This window comes from Clinocottus analis, unplaced genomic scaffold (assembly GCF_023055335.1).
Source record: "Clinocottus analis isolate CAN_PGR_092001 unplaced genomic scaffold, fCliAna1.0.p SCAF_4, whole genome shotgun sequence".
NCBI classification, from domain to species: domain Eukaryota; kingdom Metazoa; phylum Chordata; class Actinopteri; order Perciformes; family Cottidae; genus Clinocottus; species Clinocottus analis.
The window spans coordinates 1,821,732-1,843,506 of record NW_027176153.1 but is presented as its reverse complement, the minus strand read 5'-3'; the positions used below and the strand labels follow the sequence as shown (position 1 = coordinate 1,843,506).

At 48.2% G+C, this 21,775-nt stretch overlaps 1 protein-coding gene across 1 annotated transcript in view; it reads right to left on the bottom strand.

Moving 5' to 3' along the window:
* The window catches only part of LOC137800529 (metabotropic glutamate receptor 7-like), a 68,193-nt gene that overhangs the window by 32,625 nt on the left and 13,793 nt on the right, over positions 1-21,775 (bottom strand). The window contains exon 2 of the mRNA XM_068597765.1: positions 5,456-5,672. Within this exon, the coding sequence (XP_068453866.1) occupies positions 5,456-5,672 (217 nt within the window). The remainder of the gene's footprint in view (positions 1-5,455; positions 5,673-21,775) is intronic.

Below are 21,775 nucleotides of genomic sequence, written 5' to 3'. Positions count from 1 at the left end.
GCCCCATATATATTCATATATATATATATATATATATATATATATATATATATATATATATATATATATATATATATATATATATATAATTCATTATGAGCAACAAAAAAAAAGAGAACCTGCAGGCTCGAGTGAGGAGTTGAAGTGGTGAAGCAGCCGTGAAGAGAGACTCGGGTCGGTGCAGTAATACAGACGGAGCCGCCGATGAAGACGAAGAGGATCTCCACCTTTGAGGAAGACGAGGGGCAGAAACGCCCGAAGGCGCCGGCCGGCAGCTGCTCAGCACCGGCTGAATTATTGAAAGGCTGCAGAATCAACTCGTCGGACGGGTCGTCAGGCCGGAGAGCGCCGTATCTTCACTTCCCAGAATGCCGTGCTGCGCCGGCGGTTTGGACCTCTGAGTGTCCCGGACTCAAACTGAGGGCTGTGAGAGAAGAGCCCGTCTCGGATGGAGATGTGTGAGGCTCGGGAGAGAGAGAGAGCTCCTCTCCTCACACGGGGTCACGGGGTCACGGGGTCACGGGGTCAGAGGGTCACGGGGTCAGAGGGTCACGGGGTCGACCTTCTGGCTTCAGAGGCCTGAACATGAGAACACCTGCGATCGCGCTGTAGAGCAGCCGGCTGTCTGATCCAACAATATTTATTGTCAGTTCTCACGTTTAACTGGAGGAGTCAAAGACAATCCGTCCTCTAATGATGTAAAATAAGAGCTGCGTTTCAGAACGGCGTGACAGAAAGCTTCATGAAGAAGCTTTCCGAGAGACGCATCGACGTGGACTAGCGGAGCCGGGGCTCGAACCGCCGACCCTCTGACTGAGCCGCGGTCACCTCGTTCCAGACGGATGAGCTGCTGCCTCTCGGAGAATCCAGACAGGAAGCGGAGAGGCCGTTTGTCTTGAATCCATGAGAGGGAGTTTTGTGCGGCTGACATTTTTAGCTGCACTTTATTCACCTCCAACATAATATCACCCCCCCCCCTCCACCTCCACCTCCACCTCCACCTGCTCCACATTTGATTCATACATCAAAGACAGCTAAGTGATGATTAAATGATCGCGACGGCTAAATTCATCAGGCCCTCTTGAGGACTTCCCCCTGCGTGTCTCTGCGAGTGCCATAGGTCATGCGCGCTGCATTATGACGGCTTCAATTATTCATCCTCGAGGCCTCCAGGCTCTGCGGCTGCACTCCGGGGCCAGAGGAATCCAGCGTCGCCGGTTTTTGCTTTCGTGAAGTACAAATCCCTTTTTAAATGAGAGGCTCTTGATGGAGCCGACCCCCCCCCCCCCCCCCCCCCCCTCCTGCTGGACGCCATGCAGGCCCCGAACCCCACGGGGGATCCATAATTATATTTATCACCTCGGCAGTCAGAAGGCTGATCCCCCCCCTCTCCTCCCCCTCCTCCCCCCTCCTCCCCCTCCTCCCCCCTCCTCCCTCTCCTCACCCCCTCCCCCCTGCTATCTGCAGCCTCCCACATCAAAATGGGCTGACGTGCGTTTGACATTCATATTCCACATCTGTGCCGGTCTGGGACTCATTATATATACATGTGTATACTACTCACTATATGTACATGTGTATACTACTCACTATATGTACATGTGTATACTACTCACTATATGTACATGTGTATACTACTCACTATATGTACATGTGTATACTACTCATTATATGTACATGTGTATACTACTCATTATATGTACATGTGTATACTACTCATTATATGTACATGTGTATACTACTCATTATATGTACATGTGTATATACTCATTATATGTACATGTGTATACTACTCATTATATATACATGTGTAGACTACTCATTATATGTACATGTGTATACTACTCATTATATGTACATGTGTATACTACTCATTATATGTACATGTGTATACTACTCATTATATGTACATGTGTATACTACTCATTATATGTACATGTGTATACTACTCATTATATGTACATGTGTATCCTGCTCATTATAGTTTTTTCGGTCTTTATTTGGGGAGTTGTTTGTGGTCCGATGTGAGCTCCTGGTGCAGGACGTCATGTGTTCAGACTGTAAAGGTAAATTGTGTATTTGTGATTTTGGGCTACACAAACCGGAGTGAATTGAAAAGCAGGAGCTGCCTCTCGGTCCGCCTCCTCCTGCTGGATCTAAAGAGCTATTCTTAAGCGGCAGATAGCATCTCTTCTCTTCCCTCACAGCTCCGACTAGATCTGAGAGCGCAGCGTGTCGCCAACTTAGCTGCAATCAATTCCACAGCGATACTTTGTGGGAGGTTTTTTATATATATATACCCCCCCCCCCCCACTCCTCAAATGTCTTTTTATCAAATGTGAAGACTGAGCTCCATCGCTCTGGCCGGATCCCAGGCAGACACAGAGAGAGAAGAGAAGAAAGAACATATAGCGAGGAGATTAATCTCCGGCAGCTTTCAGCCGGGATGAAGGTGCAGGACGGGGACGCTGGCTTAGCGGGAGAGAGAGAGAGAAACAATAGGTGGAAAAAAAGAAGAAGAGCGATCAATACGGGCTGACCGGCGCTCCAGCCTGGGCTCGGGGTGATGGCAGCCGTACTGCATTAGTCCGCTGGACGGGTCCTCCTTGAAGTTGTGAAGCGAGAACCCGGCTAATGCATCTGACATTTCGCTGCAGCCAAGCGGCGGAGAGAGTCTCAGGGATCAGCAGCGAAAAACAACACCCAGCCGGAGAAATGTTGTTGTTGAGTTTTTGAGAGTATATTTTCCAGCTATTCTCTCTCTTCCGCATCCACCAGGGTGTTCAATTCAATCTGCGGCTGCAGAAGCGCTGGATGAACGTACAGTTACGCTGTTGCATAATTAATGTGTTTATTAAAGATAAGATGCCTGTGGGTAACCAAAGGCTTTTCTGTCTTCTTCTTTTAGAGGAAATAATTCCCGTCTGTATGCGAATGCAAAATATTGCAAAGTGGAGTGCGGCTCAGTCGTAATAGGATGAGTCAACAGCGACAATGGCGGATAATTCATACTCCCCGTGTAGGGGGTTCAAGAATCATAATAATAGCGCCGTGTTTACTGCTCTTTGCATCAGGAAAAAAAACACACAAACACCAGAAACATCACGAGCGACAGGAGATGAATGGAAACTTCCAGGACGCGTCTTCCACACAAGACACTTCCTCCTTCTCCGTCCACGCAAATTAATGAGCGATGGCGCCGCACGCTGATGGAATAATAACGCACTTCTGGTCGGCGCCGGTCGGACATCGTTAGCGCTCCTCGTGTTTCGGGGTTACAGATAAAAGTTAAATGAAGTATGAAAACAATTGCGTACGTTGAGGGACAATATGTTGACGTGTGCTGCAGAGTTTGTGAGGATCGGCCAGGTGAGTTGACGTCATATGTATTGACGTGCTAAGCCACGCCCCTACGAGGTTTATTGGTTCATATCCTCTCAACGCAATGAGATATCAAGAAGGTTTGAAGCGACATTTCATCGCATTGAACCAATAAAGATCCACAGAAAGTGTTGAAAGAATCAGACCCAGCGTTCAGGAGGAGTTGGAGATAAAGTGTTTTTCACAAAATTCAAAATGGCGGAAAATCTAAGTTGGTCTTTCACAACCAGAGGGGGCGCTAGCGAGCTCATTTCTTTGACTTTTTTCTGATCAGGTTGGTATTTCCGCTGAGTCAGAGAGGTGTGGACATTTTTAAAAAGTGTAGGTTTAACCCACGCACCTCTTTTCCCTGCACAAAGAGTGCAAATAATAAAAATAATATTAATAAACATTTGCATTTTAATAGGTCCTAATAAGGGACGAATTGAAGAACTACTTTAGAAAAAGGTTCATCTTGAAGGAAAGTGCTTCATTTAGGAACAACGTGTTGCTCTGCAGCTTTTGAGTTCACTTCCACGTTTCCAAAAACACCATTTTGAGTCTTGAATTCGTCTTTTTCTTTTTTGAAATACAAGAAGAAGAAAACAAACCGTTGGCGTCCCGACCGCGGCGGCGTGAGTGAACATGGTTGCGCTCGTGGTTAAACGAGCGCGCTTCCCCGTCCTCGCGTCCGCAGGAACGCGGCGGCGGCGGATGGTTAACCGCACGGTTTCACCGACCCGCCGCACCGAGCAGCGGCCGCTGATCCACACGTACCCGCCGCCGCCATCGGGGTGGAAAATGTAAAAAAAAAAAAGAAGCAGCGGAGTCGAGCATGTGCACAATTTACACGAGCCAAAGCCCCGTCTCTGAACGCAGACCGCTGTGAATACTCTTCAACCTTTCCTAACCTCTCACACACACAGACGCAAAGCTAACAGCCGAGCCGCGGTAACCTGGAAAGGGTTCTTCGCCACTTTACACAATCAGCGTTAGCGTGTCATGACAGGACCCAGCGAGAGGAGGCGATAGCTTTGCGTCTGGCGCTCGTTCAAGTGATTCATCGCTCTCCGTTCACTCATCTGGTTCTGAGGGAAACGTCTGGAGACGCTCGCCAAACAGAGCACGCTGCCTTTTCTTTGAAAGACGAAATATTTGCTTCGTACACACAACCAGACCAGAGTGGATTGAACTGACTGACCATCATCATCCTCATCCTCATCCCCAGAGCCCCGCACGCTCACGAGCAGATAAAAGAGATGAAATAAACAAACATCAGCTTGAGTGGAACAGAAAAAGACAGAGTATAAAACAAAAGCGACCAGTTGCCAGAACGTTCTCGCTCCTCTTTCAGGCGGAAAAACAGCAACAAAAGCTGATCGGTTCCATTCGGGTGTGTTTAGGTGCACACAGCGACGCGCTCACAGGCCGAGGCCTCCGTCTACATGTACAGCAACACTCCCCACAACCCACTGGACTGATCAATAATTCATCCGCCAAAAGCAGATTTTTACGATGAATTGGAAATGCAAAAAGTGTTTCACTCTGGTGAAAAGGTTTACGTAACCTTTAGAGGCCTTAGTGAGGGCTGTTCAACCCCAGATGAGCGCTAATACTAAACAAATACAACATATTTTGATCATAACTATGAACATCCAGCATGATATGAGCAAGATTTCCCACAGGTGCCTGGTCAAACTGGCCTTAACGACATCCCGCATACATATAATACACGTATTTAGTGGAATATTAGGACCTAAAGAATCAGAATCTGCAACGAAAAGCAGAATAAAACAAATCATTGGGGTGTTATGAAGGAGTTTCAGTCAAAGAACTGTGTCGTTTGGTTTAAAAATGGAAAAGTTAGACTCTTTATGCCAGAACATGGCCGGATTGGGGGCATGCTGGGTATCGAATTGCACAGTGGAAAATGTCGAAGAAATAAGGGAGAAAAAAGACCGCATTGGGATTCTTCAGGTACTAACATACTGGGTCTATCATCCGTTATTAGACTCCTGTAACTCCTGTAATGGCCGCCGTGGGGCTTCAACGGGATCCCAGGAAGAGCGGCCAGCTCGCCGTCACCTCCCCTCACCTGCTTCTTTGGAGAGCTGCGTGAAGGCCTCCACCCCCTTCTCCCCGTAGCTGCCCTCCGAGGCGACGGTGGAGACGTAGGTCCAGCCCAGGGCCCGGATGATGTCCACCATGGCCTGCGCCTGGAAGGAGTCCGGGGGAACCACGCGCGAGAAGAAGTCGTAGCGCCGGTCGTCGCTCAGCTCCGGCGCCGTGGACGCGTAGCTGATCTGCGGGATCTGGAAGTGGAGACAGGTGGGAGGGGAAGATTTTAGCATCCAAAAATATGACTTTTGAATCACGGTGTGTTGGAAATCGCTGCCTGTTCACCACAAGGCCCTTTTCACCGGCGTGCCAACAGAGACGGAGCACATTGGAGTCTGAAGGGGGAACGGCGAGTCGCTCTGCGCCGACTTCGTGGCGTGTGAAGGTGTTCACTCCTCACGACTTTGACTTTTTTTTGGCTGCTAAGCAAAATGCCTGAAAGCTGCTGTGTGGTTGGATGCATCAAGCGACGCGGTAAAGAAGCTACAGAGAAGTTTATAAGCTGTCAACCGCCCAAAACACCGAGCCTTTAAAAAGACAAAAGTGAGGCTTCAGCAGGGAGAACGGGGGGAATAAAAGCGTCTGTGCAGCAGCCATTTTGTCCAAATTATATTACATATATATATGTACGTTAAACGAACAGTGGAATGTGGATAAATACATAAAAATAGCTGCGCGGCATTGTGTTTAGCTAGCTACAGTAGCTTGCTAACGAGGCGCTAACGTTAGCATGCTAGCAGCAAACTTATTTCATCACCAGAGGTAACATAGGGTGATAAAAGACTTGTGTAATCTGCTGTAATCTGATGTTTGTTACCGTGCTTCAGGCAATAAAAATAGCTGAGCACATCATGTTTAGCCAGCTACAAAAGCATGCTAACAAGGAGCTAACGTTAGCATGCTAGCAGCTAACTTCTTTCATCACCAGAGGTACCACATGGTGATAAAAGACTCCTGTAATCTGCTGTAATCTGATGTTTGTTATCGTGCTTCAGGCAATAAAAATAGCTGAGCCATATATATATATATATATATATATATATATATATATATATATATATATATATATATATATATATATATATATAACAGTGGAATGCGGATAAATACATAAAAATAGCTGCGCGGCATTGTGTTTAGCTAGCTACAGTAGCTTGCTAACAAGGCGCTAACGTTAGCATGCTAGCAGCAAACTTATTTCATCGCCAGAGGTACCACATGGTGATAAAAGACTCCTGTAATCTGCTGTAATCTGATGTTCGTTACCATTTTGTGAGTGTTGCAGCCCTCGGTTGTGTGTTTTATATATTTTGCGCTGATTGTTTCCTCCAGTTAGCGTGTTGTTGTTCTTTTACGGCGTGACGCTGTCGCTATACAACTGAAATGGCAAAGCTTGCCTGGGTGACAGATGTGGGATCAGATATATTTTGAGGAAACCTTCTTGCAGGGAGTTAAGATGATGAGATCGATCAAACGCTCAACTTCTCACCGCTAAACACAAAGCTACTTCTGGCGTTTTGGTTAGCTTAGATTAGCAAAGAAATGTGCTGAATGAAGCTGTAACTTCATATAGAACATAAGGAACACGAGGAACATCCATCTCCTGAACACATCTACTGGACTTCCTGTATCCCAAAATATCAAAATGTTCCTTTAAGGCCGACATGTTTCATCTGCATCAGGTTATTTGCGCCAGCAAGCTGAATAAATTACATAACAAGACATAATTCAGGTTTTACGACACTTACATGCATTATTTAATTATTAATTACTTATATTACTTAAATGCATAATGAACAATACTGTTTTCATTCTTGTGCAATATTGTAATTTATTTTATATTTTATGCGTTTATTTGTTTTACCTTCACTTTGTTGTAGTTCTGTGTTTCACTGCATAGAATAACTGTTATCTGTGCGTACGACAGTAAAACATCTTGAATTATTTATAGAAAGTGAAATAGCAGCCGCATAATAACATATTAATACGCGCGGGTTATGAATACTGTTTGTCATTTACAGAAATATTCCATCACAAAGAACAACATGAATAAACGATGGAGCGATGTATTATATATTACATACGCTGCCGCTGATATCCTGCGACACAGACGATAGCGTGCAGGGCAAGCCAGCGCTACATTTCTTTCTGTGTATATTTCACATTAGCGTCTCCATTGATCATCTGCAGATACGCTCGCGTTGCGTAATGCGATATCTTACACGGCCTATATTGGGTCTGTTACCTGGGCAACGTGCTGCGCTGTCACTTCCTGCTCCCGGCATGTCAGTGAAGACCTGCTGCAGAAATGTCTTTGCAGCACTTTATTTTATTTTATTTTTCATGAACTGGCAGCGGAGCCTTGTTAGCGCTCACACTTCCCTTCCTGCTGGGAAACGATCCTGTCTCCAGCCGCCGGCAGCCAATCCAAAATATTAACCATAATGGCCGCCGTCTTGTACAAAAGCAGGTTTTCCGTGTCTTTTTGATCGTAACGCGTGAGATGCATGTGGACGTGCTGAGTCCGTGAAGACACTGCTGCACGGGTCACATTGTTATGCAGGAAACGCTGCAGGCTGCCCACATGCATAATAATAATACACAAGACATCTACATCACTTTTAAAAAGGTGCCAAATAAAAGAATAATTTGCCCGCGTTATTCTGAGTTAATAATTTCCAAAATGAACGTTAATCTCAGTGAATATAATTTAACAGAACTGGTCAGCGCTGAACCCGCTGAGCAACATTATTATGCTTTTATTACTCACATTTTATGGTTTTCATTACTTACTCCTAACATGCTGTACTGGAGCTGTGGATTGTGTGGATTGTGTGTATTGTGTGTTCTTTTCACCACATAATATCATGTTGTATTGTGTCGTTCATCCTGTACTGTTGGCTATTGTTTTATGTTTGTTATGATCTGTCAGGAGACGACAGATGCTAATTAGCTGAAGCTACAATCTGCAACAGAGCATCACATGGTGGCGTTCACCTTTTAACTCTACACGCATCCTTTTAAATATATATATATATATATATATATATATATATATATATATATATATATATATATATATATATATTTAACACTAATCGATAAATATTAGCGCTGATTAGCATGTTATAAATGCGTTAACGTGTTATTTTATGTCAACTGCATTTTTTGGAGGCTTCACGTTACAGAGCGTCGATGCGGCGCATCCAGAGCCTGCAGACGCTGCGTCGTCAGGAGGAAACACAAGTTGTGTGACGACACAAGTTGTGTGACTGTTGCTCTCTCTGAGACTGCTGTGCATCCTGTAAAGTGATCTCAGGACCGCGCTGCTACCGATTCTACTCCGTTTTTCTGCCTTCAAAATAAAAGCACCTCGCCTTGAAACAGGAAACCAAGACACATGTTGCAAACAACAGACAAAGAACATGCAACAAAAACAACCAAAGCGTTTGTAACGTTAGAACACACACAGAGTTTCCCACACAGCTCATTGTGTTGATGCTGCTTCACATGCTTTCATGTTTCTGGAGGTTTTTTAACATTAGTGTTAAACATGAACCAAATAAGGAGTGTCTTGTCAAAGCTTGTAGCGTGATGAGCCGCCGTGCTTCATCTCCTTCATGGAGTAGCTGTGCAGAACACGGGGTGAGCTACACTACAACGTTTGTACTCTTGTTTACATCTTGAATCTCTGCCAAAACATGTCAAACCCACGTCGCAGCCGCACTACAAGTGAAGACGACTCCTACATGCAACCCAAAAATACAAGTAGGAACCCGGCAATGAGCACAACGCGTCTCCTTTGAGGAAACCAGCTTGCTGTTGCGTCTCATGCTCGGCTTTTAAGACTTCGCTCAAAGACACGGAGAGGGGGGGGGTTACGATGTGACCGGCGTTCCGCGCTTTGATCCGTCACACGGTGATGACTGAGCGTCGCTGTCTGCCGAGGACGACAGGGAGGCGCGGTGGAAACGCTGGAGGAAAAAAAAAAAGGTTGTAGATTCATCAAATTTTTTGTGTCACGCAAAGAGGAAACGGGCTGGATCAAGACAGAATGTTCAGGTATTCCTGATTCATATTTCTGAGGGAAATGTGTGAATTTATTGAAGTAATACCTTTAATATATATATATATATATATATATATATATATATATATATATATATATATATATATATATATATATTTATTTATATGAAGAATAACAGATGGAGTTCTTTAGAAAGATGCCAGAGATTCACTTCCCCAAATGTTCCTGTAACCCCTAAATTTATTCTTTCTTTTTTTTTTTACATTGAGGGTTTTTAGCTGGTGAGAACATTCACGCTCACTAATCATCACAAAATAATGAGTTTCTGGACTCGCCCCCTGGTGGTCAGGAGAGAGAATTCAGCTTTAACACATGAAGCATAGACTTCTATACAACCAGAGGAGTCGCCCCCTGGTGGTCAGGAGAGAGAATGCAGCTTTAACACATGAAGCATAGACTTCTATACAACCAGAGGAGTCGCCCCCTGGTGGTCAGGAGAGAGAATGCAGCTTTAACACATGAAGCATAGACTTCTATACAACCAGAGGAGTCGCCCCCTGGTGGTCAGGAGAGAGAATGCAGCTTTAACACATGAAGCATAGACTTCTATACAACCAGAGGAGTCGCCCCCTGGTGGTCAGGAGAGAGAATGCAGCTTTAACACATGAAGCATAGACTTCTATACAACCAGAGGAGTCGCCCCCTGGTGGTCAGGAGAGAGAATGAAGCTTTAACACATGAAGCATAGACTTCTATACAACCAGAGGAGTCGCCCCCTGGTGGTCAGGAGAGAGAATGAAGCTTTAACACATGAAGCATAGACTTCTATACAACCAGAGGAGTCGACCCCTGGTGGTCAGGAGAGAGAATGCAGCTTTAACACATGAAGCATAGACTTCTATACAACCAGAGGAGTCGCCCCCTGGTGGTCAGGAGAGAGAATGCAGCTTGAACACATGAAGCATAGACTTCTATACAACCAGAGGAGTCGCCCCCTGGTGGTCAGGAGAGAGAATGAAGCTTTAACACATGAAGCATAGACTTCTATACAACCAGGGGAGTCGCCCCCTGGTGGTCAGGAGAGAGAATGCAGCTTTAACACATGAAGCATAGACTTCTATACAACCAGAGGAGTCGCCCCCTGGTGGTCAGGAGAGAGAATTCAGCTTTAACACATGAAGCATAGACTTCTATACAACCAGAGGAGTCGCCCCCTGGTGGTCAGGAGAGAGAATGCAGCGTCAACATATGAAGCATAGACTTCTATACAACCAGAGGAGTCGCCCCCTGGTGGTCAGGAGAGAGAATGCAGCTTTAACACATGAAGCATAGACTTCTATACAACCAGAGGAGTCGCCCCCTGGTGGTCAGGAGAGAGAATGCAGCTTTAACACATGAAGCATAGACTTCTATACAACCAGAGGAGTCGCCCCCTGGTGGTCAGGAGAGAGAATGAAGCTTTAACACATGAAGCATAGACTTCTATACAACCAGAGGAGTCGCCCCCTGGTGGTCAGGAGAGAGAATGAAGCTTTAACACATGAAGCATAGACTTCTATACAACCACAGGAGTCGCCCCCTGGTGGTCATTAGACATAATGAAAGTTTAAAGCACCTCGGCGGCGGCGTCTTTCTGCCACTGACGTGGCTCCAGGCTAAAGGAAGGAGGCTCCATCAGTCTGACTGCATCAAAAAGAAAACGTACAAAGTGAGTCGGTCGCCAAAGGGATGCAGCGTGAGGTCGTGGGGTCGTTTCCCGATAAAGACCCAAACGTCTTCCATCAACAGCTGCGTTCAGGGTTTTTTTTTAAAGTGACTTCCCGGCGGACGCACAAGCAGAGCCGGCGCTTCATTTCTGGTCTTGAACCTCATCACACAGTCTAATGTGAGCGCCGTATGAGTGCCATCCATTCCTGTTAAGAGTGATCAAAAAGCAGCCGGATGCCTTGGGGGGGGGGGGGGGGGGGGGGATGAGGACACACGGCGGCTCGCTGATGGGATTCCTTCAACTCGCAGAGTGTGAGTTATAGCTTCGACCCCACAACCTAAAAGGGGTCAAACCCGCATAAAAGCCGACAAATTGAGGAGGCGAGCTCGAGACGACTCAATATGTTTTCAACTCCACCTCCGCCTTCCTCCTCCTTCCTCCTCCTCCTCCATCCTCCAAACACCAAATCAGTGATGCAATTAAACAAATTCACAGGTGGGTTATGCTGCTGCGCTGCCGCACGTTGAATCACTTGCAGATGAGGGTGCGGCGGGTCAAACAGGCAGCGCCGCAAAGTAATGGAAAAGCAACAGCGGGGCGGTGATTTGCATTTAAAGAAGAGAAAGAGACTCTTCTTCTCCTCCGCGAAGCAAAGCGTCTATTTGAAACGTTTGATGGGCAATGTATTCGAGCAGGGCGGCTGTAGAAACGCAGCCAGGAGGCGTTACAGGTTTGTTGAACTGCGTCCCACCCCCCCCCTCCTCCCTCCTCCCCCCTCCTCCCTCCTCCTCCCCCCCACAGATGGGATTGAAAGCTGCTGCAACGAGTCTTTTCTTCTCTGTTGCTGCAGGGGCCCGTTAAAGATGGCCGACGCTCTCGCTTTGACACCCTGTTGCTCTCATCTCATTCAGGAATCCCAAACCTGTTTTTCTGTTTTTTTTTCTGTAATTACCTTCATCATCATCCTCCTCCTCGCTAAAACCTCGTGTTGAGAAAAGGTCGAGGTGCTCGGATGAAGGACTGACTAACAACGCTGAGGAGGAGCTGACAGCGTCTCTCCGGCAGATGACGGCCTCCAGCATCAAGTGCAGCGAGTCATTTAACCTTCTTGAGTCCAAACCCTCCCGAGCTCGATGGCGTCTTTTCCTCCTTTGGATTACGACAAAAAAAGTTCAGCTCCGTCGCTTTTTCACGGTTGCGTGATTGATTCCCTAAATGTGTTATTTTCAAGTACGTGAGCTCTCGTTGCGACAAATTGCAATAGATTTTTAATTTCCCCATTTTGCAGAGATAATAGGGCGAGCTGTTATTTTATCAATCATTCTGAGGTGAATAATCAGCTTGGAACGAGAAGAGATGAAGGATTATTTACTCTTAATCCTTCATCTGTATACGAATGCGTCTCCTCCGCGTCGATAATGTGACGAGGTGAAAGCGAGGATGATTGGCGACGCCCTCTTTCGGCATCGCAGGACCCAAAGTTGACGCCCGGCACCTGCCGTTCCCGTCAGAGAGGTTTTCAGAGGGGAATCGCCTCGCCGGCTCCAGAATGCATCTGTGCTGACGGGATCGATGGAGGGAAAACACAGAGGTCTGTTAAGGGTGAGGGGGTGAGGGGGTGAGGGAGGGAGGGGACACTGTTTTATTGATTCACCGCCACAAAGTGCCGCGGCCGCCCTGAATAAAAAACGTGTTGCTGAAGAGTGAAGAAGGTGAAGAGGAGGGGGAGAGGAGGCGGGGGATGTGCTGGAGCGCCGGTGAGTAATCTGCTTACTGACATTAAACGAGGGTTTGAACCCGGGTGTTTAAGAAGAGAGGCGAGCGAGCGAGGTCGCGTAAAGGTCAAGACGCGTTCCCGGTAAGTGGGAATGCCAGGTGAAGTTAATTAGAGCGCCGTGGCCTCCCCCCCCCCCCCCCCCCCCCCCGCCCCGGTGCCTTTTCACACAAGTGGCGGCCCGCGAGGATAAAAGGTGAGAGACCGTGATGTTTCTGCTTTTTTTGTAAAAAAAAACGCATCGAGGTGACGACTCCGACGAGGCCGAAGTCAGGCGGCGCTGGCCCGACCCGACGGAAAAATAAAATGTCATCCGACCAGGCGGGGGGGGGGGGGGGGATGAGCGGCATATGGCGACACGACTCGACTCGGTCGGGGGCAACGACGGCGGCCATCTTTCAACCCGAGAGGAGGGAAATCTGCAAGATACGAAGAGACAGGCTGCCTCTGCACGGCCGAGCGGAGCGGCGCCCGGACCAGAAGCACGAAAACAAAAACACACTTGAGCTTCTTCTTTGGCGTCCATTAAACCCGAGAGAGAGCAAAGCAGCTGCGAGCGGCGGCCCGTCGTGGCGTTCCCCATGAACGGCTTTAACTGGGGTGGCGAGGGCCGAGGCCGAGCCAGGCCGAGCCCCGGCGGCGAGTTTCCCTGCTGCAGGAATCCCGCGCGCCTCCATTTGCTGCATGGTTAGCTCCTAAGTACATCTCCACATCGGCTAGGGTTTTTTTTTTTGTGCAAGGTTTTTTGTCGCGGAAACGACAGCGAGGGTTTCTGACAAGACCCGACTTGACCCCCGCCGTGCCGCCGGTGGCCCCACGCCAATGCACAGATTGTCGTCGTGACACCGGCACAATGACACACACTCACACACACACACACACTGCGAGTGGGCTCATATGGACCGGCCGGGGAGCCATTTTGAAAATGAACTCACGCTGGGATACATATTCATTCATTTGCCGCGCCGTAAAAACAGCAAACGCTCCATCGCCCCACGAACAAAATAGGGAAGCGGTTCTTGTCGGGGCGGCGCGGGTGGAATCGGGTTTCGTGCCCAGACAGCGGCGCCATTTGTTGGCGGGGCAGACGAGGTAATGACTGTGTCCATACATGCATCCTCGGGCTGGGCTTTGGTAATCTCTCCTCACCAGAGCAGGGCACTGCCAACACCGCCGAGGAGGCAGGAGGGGAGGGAGGGAGGGAGCGAGGGAGGGAGGGAGCGAGGGCAGGGGGGGAGGGGAGGGTGACAGCTTTCCCTCCCTCTCCCTGTCGCTCTCTCTCCGCCTCCCTTCCTGCCCATCTGTGTCCCTCACTCATCGCCGAGGCCTCGTGCAACCTGTGACTTCAGTCCTCGCTCCGCTGTTCTCCGCCTCCAGAGAGACGAGCTCGTCTTCCTGTGCGTCCTCCCTCCTTCCCTCCCTCCCTCCCTCTCTCCTTCTCCCTCCCCCTGTCATCTGTCTTCATACAGACACTCCCACGCAGATGATCAGCAGACACTTCCTGCCCTGAGAGCCCCCCCCCCCCCCCCCCCCCACTGAGCCGAGACAATCGGTTGCTCGCTTCCCACAAGACTTTCTCTTCCTCGCTGTGCACCTTTTCCTTTTTTTTTGTCGGCTCTTTAACTTCTTATTGGAACAGAAATGCCTCCAGGATTATGTTTTTATGGCTTTCGTCAACAATTTATCTGCAAAATCACGTCCGTGTAATGTTCATTTAATTGATTTCTCCAACAAAATGTGCTTTTGGCAACAAAAACATGATTTGTATTTGAATGAAAAGCATTTGTTTAGACTTGCATGAATTGATTTTTTTGTGCAATATCCTGCAAACAACATAAAGTTGTTTGTGCAAATGTGCACAGCAATCAGCTGCTCGTGCACACAGCCAGCACAGAGGAGCGCATGTCCGATGCTAACTCTCTTTTAGCTCCGCTTTTGGTCCCCACTGAGTTCACCAGCTAGTCGCTAACTGTGTTCACCAGCTAGTCGCTAACTGTGTTCACCAGCTAGTCGCTAACTGTGTTCACCAGCTAGTCGCTAACTGAGTTCACCAGCTAGTCGCTAACTGTGTTCACCAGCTAGTCGCTAATTGTGTTAACCAGCTAGTCGCTAACTGAGTTCACCAGCTAGTCGCTAATTGAGTTCACCAGCTAGTCGCTAACCGTGTTAACCAGCTAGTCGCTAACCGCGTTCACCAGCTAGTCGCTAACTGTGTTCACCAGCTAGTCGCTAACTGTGTTCACCAGCTAGTCGCTAACTAAGTTCACCAGCTAGTCGCTAACTGTGTTCACCAGCTAGTCGCTAACTAAGTTCACCAGCTAGTCGCTAACTGTGTTCACCAGCTAGTCGCTAACTGTGTTCACCAGCTAGTCGCTAACTGAGTTCACCAGCTAGTCGCTAACTGTGTTCACCAGCTAGTCGCTAACTGTGTTCACCAGGTAGTCGCTAACTGTGTTCACCAGCTAGTCGCTAACTGAGTTCACCAGCTAGTCGCTAATTGAGTTCACCAGCTAGTCGCTAACTGCGTTCACCAGCGAGTCGCTAATTGAGTTCACCAGCTAGTCGCTAACTGTGTTCACCAGCTAGTCGCTAACTGTGTTCACCAGCTAGTCGCTAACTGCGTTAACCAGCTAGTCGCTAACTGCGTTCACCAGCTAGTCGCTAATTGAGTTCACCAGCTAGTCGCTAACTGTGTTAACCAGCTAGTCGCTAACTGTGTTCACCAGCTAGTCGCTAACTGTGTTCACCAGGTAGTCGCTAACTGAGTTCACCAGCTAGTCGCTAATTGAGTTCACCAGCTAGTCGCTAACTGTGTTCACCAGCTAGTCGCTAACTGTGTTCACCAGCTAGTCGCTAACTGTGTTCACCAGCTAGTCGCTAACTGTGTTCACCAGCTAGTCGCTAACTGTGTTCACCAGCTAGTCAGGAAGATACATAGTGAATTTTTGAGCAGGAAAAAAGAAAAAAAAACAGCTAAAAGACGCTAAAAGAGCCGAGCGACACCTTTCACATACAGATGGTCACTTGACTAATTATAACATCTACTGCAGCCTCTTTGAGGTCAATAGTCTCAGTAACGAGGAAGTAATCCCTGACTTGAGGGGTGGAGGATGTGCAGACCTGCAGCATCCTCCACCACGTGGCCGCCGCTCAGAGAACAGTCTCTCTTCACTCGTCACGGCGCGCTGAACACAGGTGTAATTGATTAATTATATCAATTATGCTTCTGTTGTATTAAGTGTGTAAAGGCCCCTCCAGTGAGCCGCGTGGAACAGCAGAGTCCTGACCCACCTGAACGCACCTGGGTCCTTAACCCATGTTATGTTACACCTTTACCCTGCCTTGACTCGCTGTGAAAAGGGCATATATGTGTATTTCTATATATATATATATATATATATAATCCCTGACTTGAGGGATGGAGGATGTGAACACCCTGCAGAAAGCGGCGCTTTCTTTCTTTTCATTCCCTCCGCAGGACTCACCGTCCCCACATGTGGACTCTGTGTTACGTGACAGAAGGTAACGCTTTCATAATCCTGTATCCAACGCGACCTTCCACCTCCACCGTCTCCTTCTTTTACGCCCACCTCCCCCCTTCTCTCCTCGCACCACGCCGCTCCCCCGGGTGCTCCGGCCTCAACGCGAGTGTATTTTAAGGCGAGCGGCGTGTTTCTCCGCGGGTACGGAGGCTAGCTATGACTCACAAAAATCAGATATTTGACCAGGAGAGCCACACAGCGGCGTGGGAGGGGAGAGTGTGGATAAGCTCACAAAGGGAACCTGACCGACCTCTTTTTTCTTCTTCTTTCCATCTGGTAAACAGACTGCGATTTCAACTCCACCGGCGTTTCAGAGAAATAACCAAAAACACCTGATAGCAGAAGAGTCTTCGTCGAGGTATCCGTGAAGCTCGCCGTGAAGAGACACAGGAGCCGAGGATCTCACAGCCGGAGCCGACAGGACGCGGTAAACTTTAGCGACGGACGCCGGAGTCTCTCTGAGTCTCTTTCTTTTTGTGTTTCAGCGTCTTTTGACTCGAGGCCTCGCGGAGAACAACGCGGCGCGGCGGCCTTCATCATCGGCGGCGGCGGCGGCGGCGAGGTCTCTCGCTAACGGTCTCGCGTTACAGATGGCTGCATTGATTTATTTTTTCCTCCCTCCCCTTCGGCTGCAAAGTGCTCTGGACGCACCGAAAACTGTGTTCCCCTTAGCGCCGGCGTGATAACCTCGTTATATTTTCTCTGAGAAATATGAAGTAGAAATAAAACCCCCGATACTAAACGCTGCATTACGCCTCAGGATGGAGAGAGAGAGACACACGGGAGTTACATGTGTGTGCATCTCTGACATCTTTAGTACAGAGTGTGTAGGTGCACGATGTCCTCCACCTCCTCCACCAGGAGCATGCACCGCCTGACACATCCATTGTCAGCGGTGCACCTGCAGCACTCTGACCTGCATCCCAATTACTTGCTCCTGTACTCCCTCCCTCCCTCCCCCTGTGTGCAGCTCTCTCCTCAGCCTCCACAGAGAACCATCACCGGGTCCATTTCTCCTCTAATAGCGCCGACCATGCAGGCGAGGCCTCCTCCGTCTCATCCCTCGCTCTCTGCCGGCTCCTCGCGAGGAATTCTTCGGCGGGTTCGTGTAATTACGAACTGATCGCAGTGGCGGGAAAGCGTCCTCGTTCCTTCTGCGAGCGGATCTGAACCCCCCCTCCCTCCACTCGAGACGCTCGTGTCGGTTTAGAGCAGAACGCTTTAAAGAGGCAGCTATTTGCACGCCGGGCGTCGCCTGCAGCGCCGCCTCGAGCCTCTCGCAGGGTTGAGATTACAGTAGCGCATCAGCGACGCCTGCGATTTGCGGCGCGCACACAAATTCAACGTGTCAAACAATCAGCCCCGAGGAGCAGCAAACTGTGCCGGTTCACAGCGCTCTCCTTTGTGTTCCTGTTTAATGTTGAAGGTCCTCTCGTGTCCTCTGTGTTCCTGCACTTCCTGCCCTGCTGCCCCTCCCCCAGGGTGTTTCTACCCTGTTCTGTCTCCTGCCCCGGTGTGGGATTGTACTGCGGTTCCTCTGTGTTCCTGAATGTACCTTTGTCGCTCCGTTGCGTTGTCTTTCGGGTCTGAGAGGCTTTTAGAAATGAATGCGTTGTGGTGTTCACGCACAGCTGATGTTCTCGTGCTGCAGGAACAGGAAACGGGCAACAAGTCGCCGCTTTAAACGCAACAAGCTCGTCGCGCTCGCGGCGCAGGGCTTCACAACGAAGCACGGCGATAAAACAACAACAAAAAGGCGATAATAATTCAGAAAGGCTTTTATGAGAAAGGTAGTTAAAATACAAACGGAGCGAGGTAGAGAACAGAGCAAGGGATAAATGGAAGAAGAAATACAGGAAAGAGATAAAAAGCCTGGAAAAAGAGCTGCATGGAACTACGAGGACTGCACAGGAATAGAAAGCTGAAAATAAAAGCAATTTAAAAAGACAACCTTGAGCGTTGGTTTAAAAAAAAGAGAAGGAAAGAATACCTGAAAGTCTTCCAGGTAGGGCATTTCACTGTCAAATTACAACTTTATTGTTTCTCTGCAGAGGCAGACCTTCCTCCGAGGCTCTGCAGCACATCTCGTCTCTCCAGCCGGCCGTCGCTCTAACGAGCCGTCGCCTGCAGCGGTTAGCTCGGTAGACGCCGCCGGTGGGAGGCGATACGCCCACGGCCTGGCAGGCTGGGTTCAGGGCACAGAGGCCCTTTCTCTCTCTCTCTCTCTCTCTCGCTCTCTCTCGGTCTTCTGGGTCCTCGTGGCCCAGAAGACCGAGAAGAACAGCCGGACGACTTCAGGGGGCCGAGTGTGACTCATGAGGGAATAAATAAAATAATCCGCCTGAGAGTCGGGCGGCAGCTGGACGTCCTGCGTGGGCTCTGGGGCTTGTTGTCCTGATGTTTTGTAGTTCCTGTTTTATGTTGAAAGTCCTCGCTTCTTGTGTCCTCTGCACTTCCTGTCCTTCATTGTTCCCTGCTGTGTCCAATCAGCTGCCCCTCCCCAGTGTATTTAAACCCTGTTTTGCCTCCTGCCCCGGTGTGGGATTGTACTGTGTTTTTGGATGTCTGGTTCCTCCGTGTTCCTCGATGGCGTTTTTTGAAGCCTTTTCTTGTTTTTTGTTTGAATAAATGAACCTTTCTGCACCGTTGCTTTGGCCTTTGGTTCCTCTTTTACCTCCTAAAACTTGTAGCCGGTGATCTGAAGCTGGAATCAACGCCTTCAAACGGTTAATAATCTCACTGCTGGATTCTTTTTTTTAAAAGCACTCGGGACGCTCGAGGCAAGAACACGAGGAAGTAAAAAGTTCTCTAAACGTAGATGCAAATATTTGGCTCTGATTACTTTTGCAAATGAATGTTTCTCTTTCAGGCGCTTTTATTTTCCCTCGACGTGCAGATTCATGCTTGAACACGGAGCTGTTGTTTGCTAGCCGTGCTAGCGGCGCCGCTTCAGGGACTCAAGAGGCCTTGAACAGGATGGCGATCCCCTCTCGTGCAACCTGGTCCACTTGCTTTCCCCCGTGAAAATATCTCAACATCCACTAGAGATAGTGACTCCCAGCGGCGTCGCTGGTCTCCTGACTTTTGCTGTGGCGCTAAAATTAGCTACAGGATGAAATGTGATGACTCGGCAGTCCCCCCCCCCCCCCCCCCCCGTCTCTTTCATTGAACTTGTTAACGACGCTGGCGTGTTCTCTGCGTTCACACAACTTGTTGATTGTCACCGGGTTAGCACGCTGACGTTAGCACGCTGACGTTAGCACGCTGGTGTTAGCTGTCCGCTAGCACAGAGCCGCTAGCGTGAGTGCAGTTGTGTTTTCTTTACTTTACCAACCACAGTTGACTGAAGGGATTTAATGAAGCTGCTCATTACTTTTTCATCCTCTGCGCGTTGCAGCAGCATACCTGTGGTTTCAGCCTCGCTCCACATAAATCACGAGCACTTTATCTCACCGCTAAAGCCGTGTGCCAAACCGCATGCTGTGTTTTAGACATTTTAAAGCTTGTTTTTCTCACAATTAGACATCAATTGTCTGCTATTTCATCTCTGTAGAATATTAAAATGCACAGGAGGACTCGTGGAACTATTAATAGACGCAGTGTGCGGCAATTTGATGTTAACAAGTATGTTTTCTAAAGTGATTTTGTAGTTTAAATACCCACACATCCTCTTCACGGAGCCGGACGCCATGTTTCTACGGTAGCCCGGAGCGGACAAACCGAACCGCGGCTCTGGGTTTGCATCGTCAACAGAAGTCGTCTCCCAGCTGGAAGTTTCTGTTGGTTTGAATCTGAAACCTGAAAGTCCAACACGCTGAACATCACGTTGTCAACGTTAAAGTTGTGTGTCTGTACACACTCTCAACGCAATCTGCATGAGATGCAACTTTACACAAAGCTACTGGTACTATGTTCACTTTAACCTCTGAATACTACTACTACTACTACTACTACTACTACTACTACTACTACTACTACTACTACTACTACTACATTAAGGGTTCATACACGTCGTGACCATTGGATTTCCATGACTTCCATCAAAACATCGATGACTTTTAACCAATTTCCATGATTATAAACCATATTTCTATGACTTTAATCCACATTTTCATGACTTTTAACCATATTTCTACAACTTTTAACCAAATGTCCATCAAATCAAACATTCATATAGATGCCTGTATGTATGCTGCTTATATTTTGAGCCTCTTTCTTTTAAAAGCAGATTCTTTATTTCAAACTAAATGAACGTCATGAACACATGAATGTAACACTTTTACTACACTTTGTTTGTTTTTTTAACTACACAAGGACTTTTCCAGGCCTGGAAACAACCATTTTACACGTCCATGACTCCTCCAGGCCTCTGACCCGGCCTCTCTCAGGCTCCTCTGAGCTGCAAGGTGTCGGGCATCACGGAGGACACCTGCACAGGTAATCCTGTCAGAGACACGGCCAGAACAATGGACCACTGTGCACTCAGAGAGAGAGAGAGAGAGAGAGAGAGAGAGAGAGAGAGAGAGAGAGAGAGAGAGGCCTGTGTCAACAGACTCCTCCTCACTGAGATCATGATTCATCAGAGCGAGTGTCCGGACTAATGCACCGACCAGATCTATGTGGAATGTGTTTTTTGTGACGCTCACATTTCACATCGCACACAGCTTCCTCTGGCAGGGAGACGCAGTGTCAGGAAGCTGCACGCCGACTCGCTTTCCAAGAGCCGGAGAGTCAGAGATGCGCAACAGACGCCGGATCAGACAATTACCCTCGGACAAGTTAACCAGCCGGAGCGGAGGAAGCCCGGTCGGATACGACGGAACTGTCACACTGAAGGCTTATCTTTATTCGCCTTTCTCCCTTTCCCCCTGCAAAGAACAACTCATGTGGATCCCAAGTCTGCCAAAAAAAAAAAACACAAAATAAAATAACACGAGGCTGAAATGTGTGAGCCGAGGTTTGACTTCCAGCTTTTGATGCTTCATCGTTGAGGATGAACCCATAAACGCAGGAGCAGCGACGCATTACGAGCATGTACAGCGTTTAACGGACTATCACACACACACACACACACACACACACACAGACACACACTGCATCTTGTGGATGACCAGCAGAGTGGGTGAATTTAAGTGGCTCGTGTATATTTATTGCTTTATTTTATGTTCATTAGAGCACATTCACAAGCATGACGTCAGTGAGGATGGTTCCTACGAAGGAGGAAGAGGAAGAGGAAGAAGAAG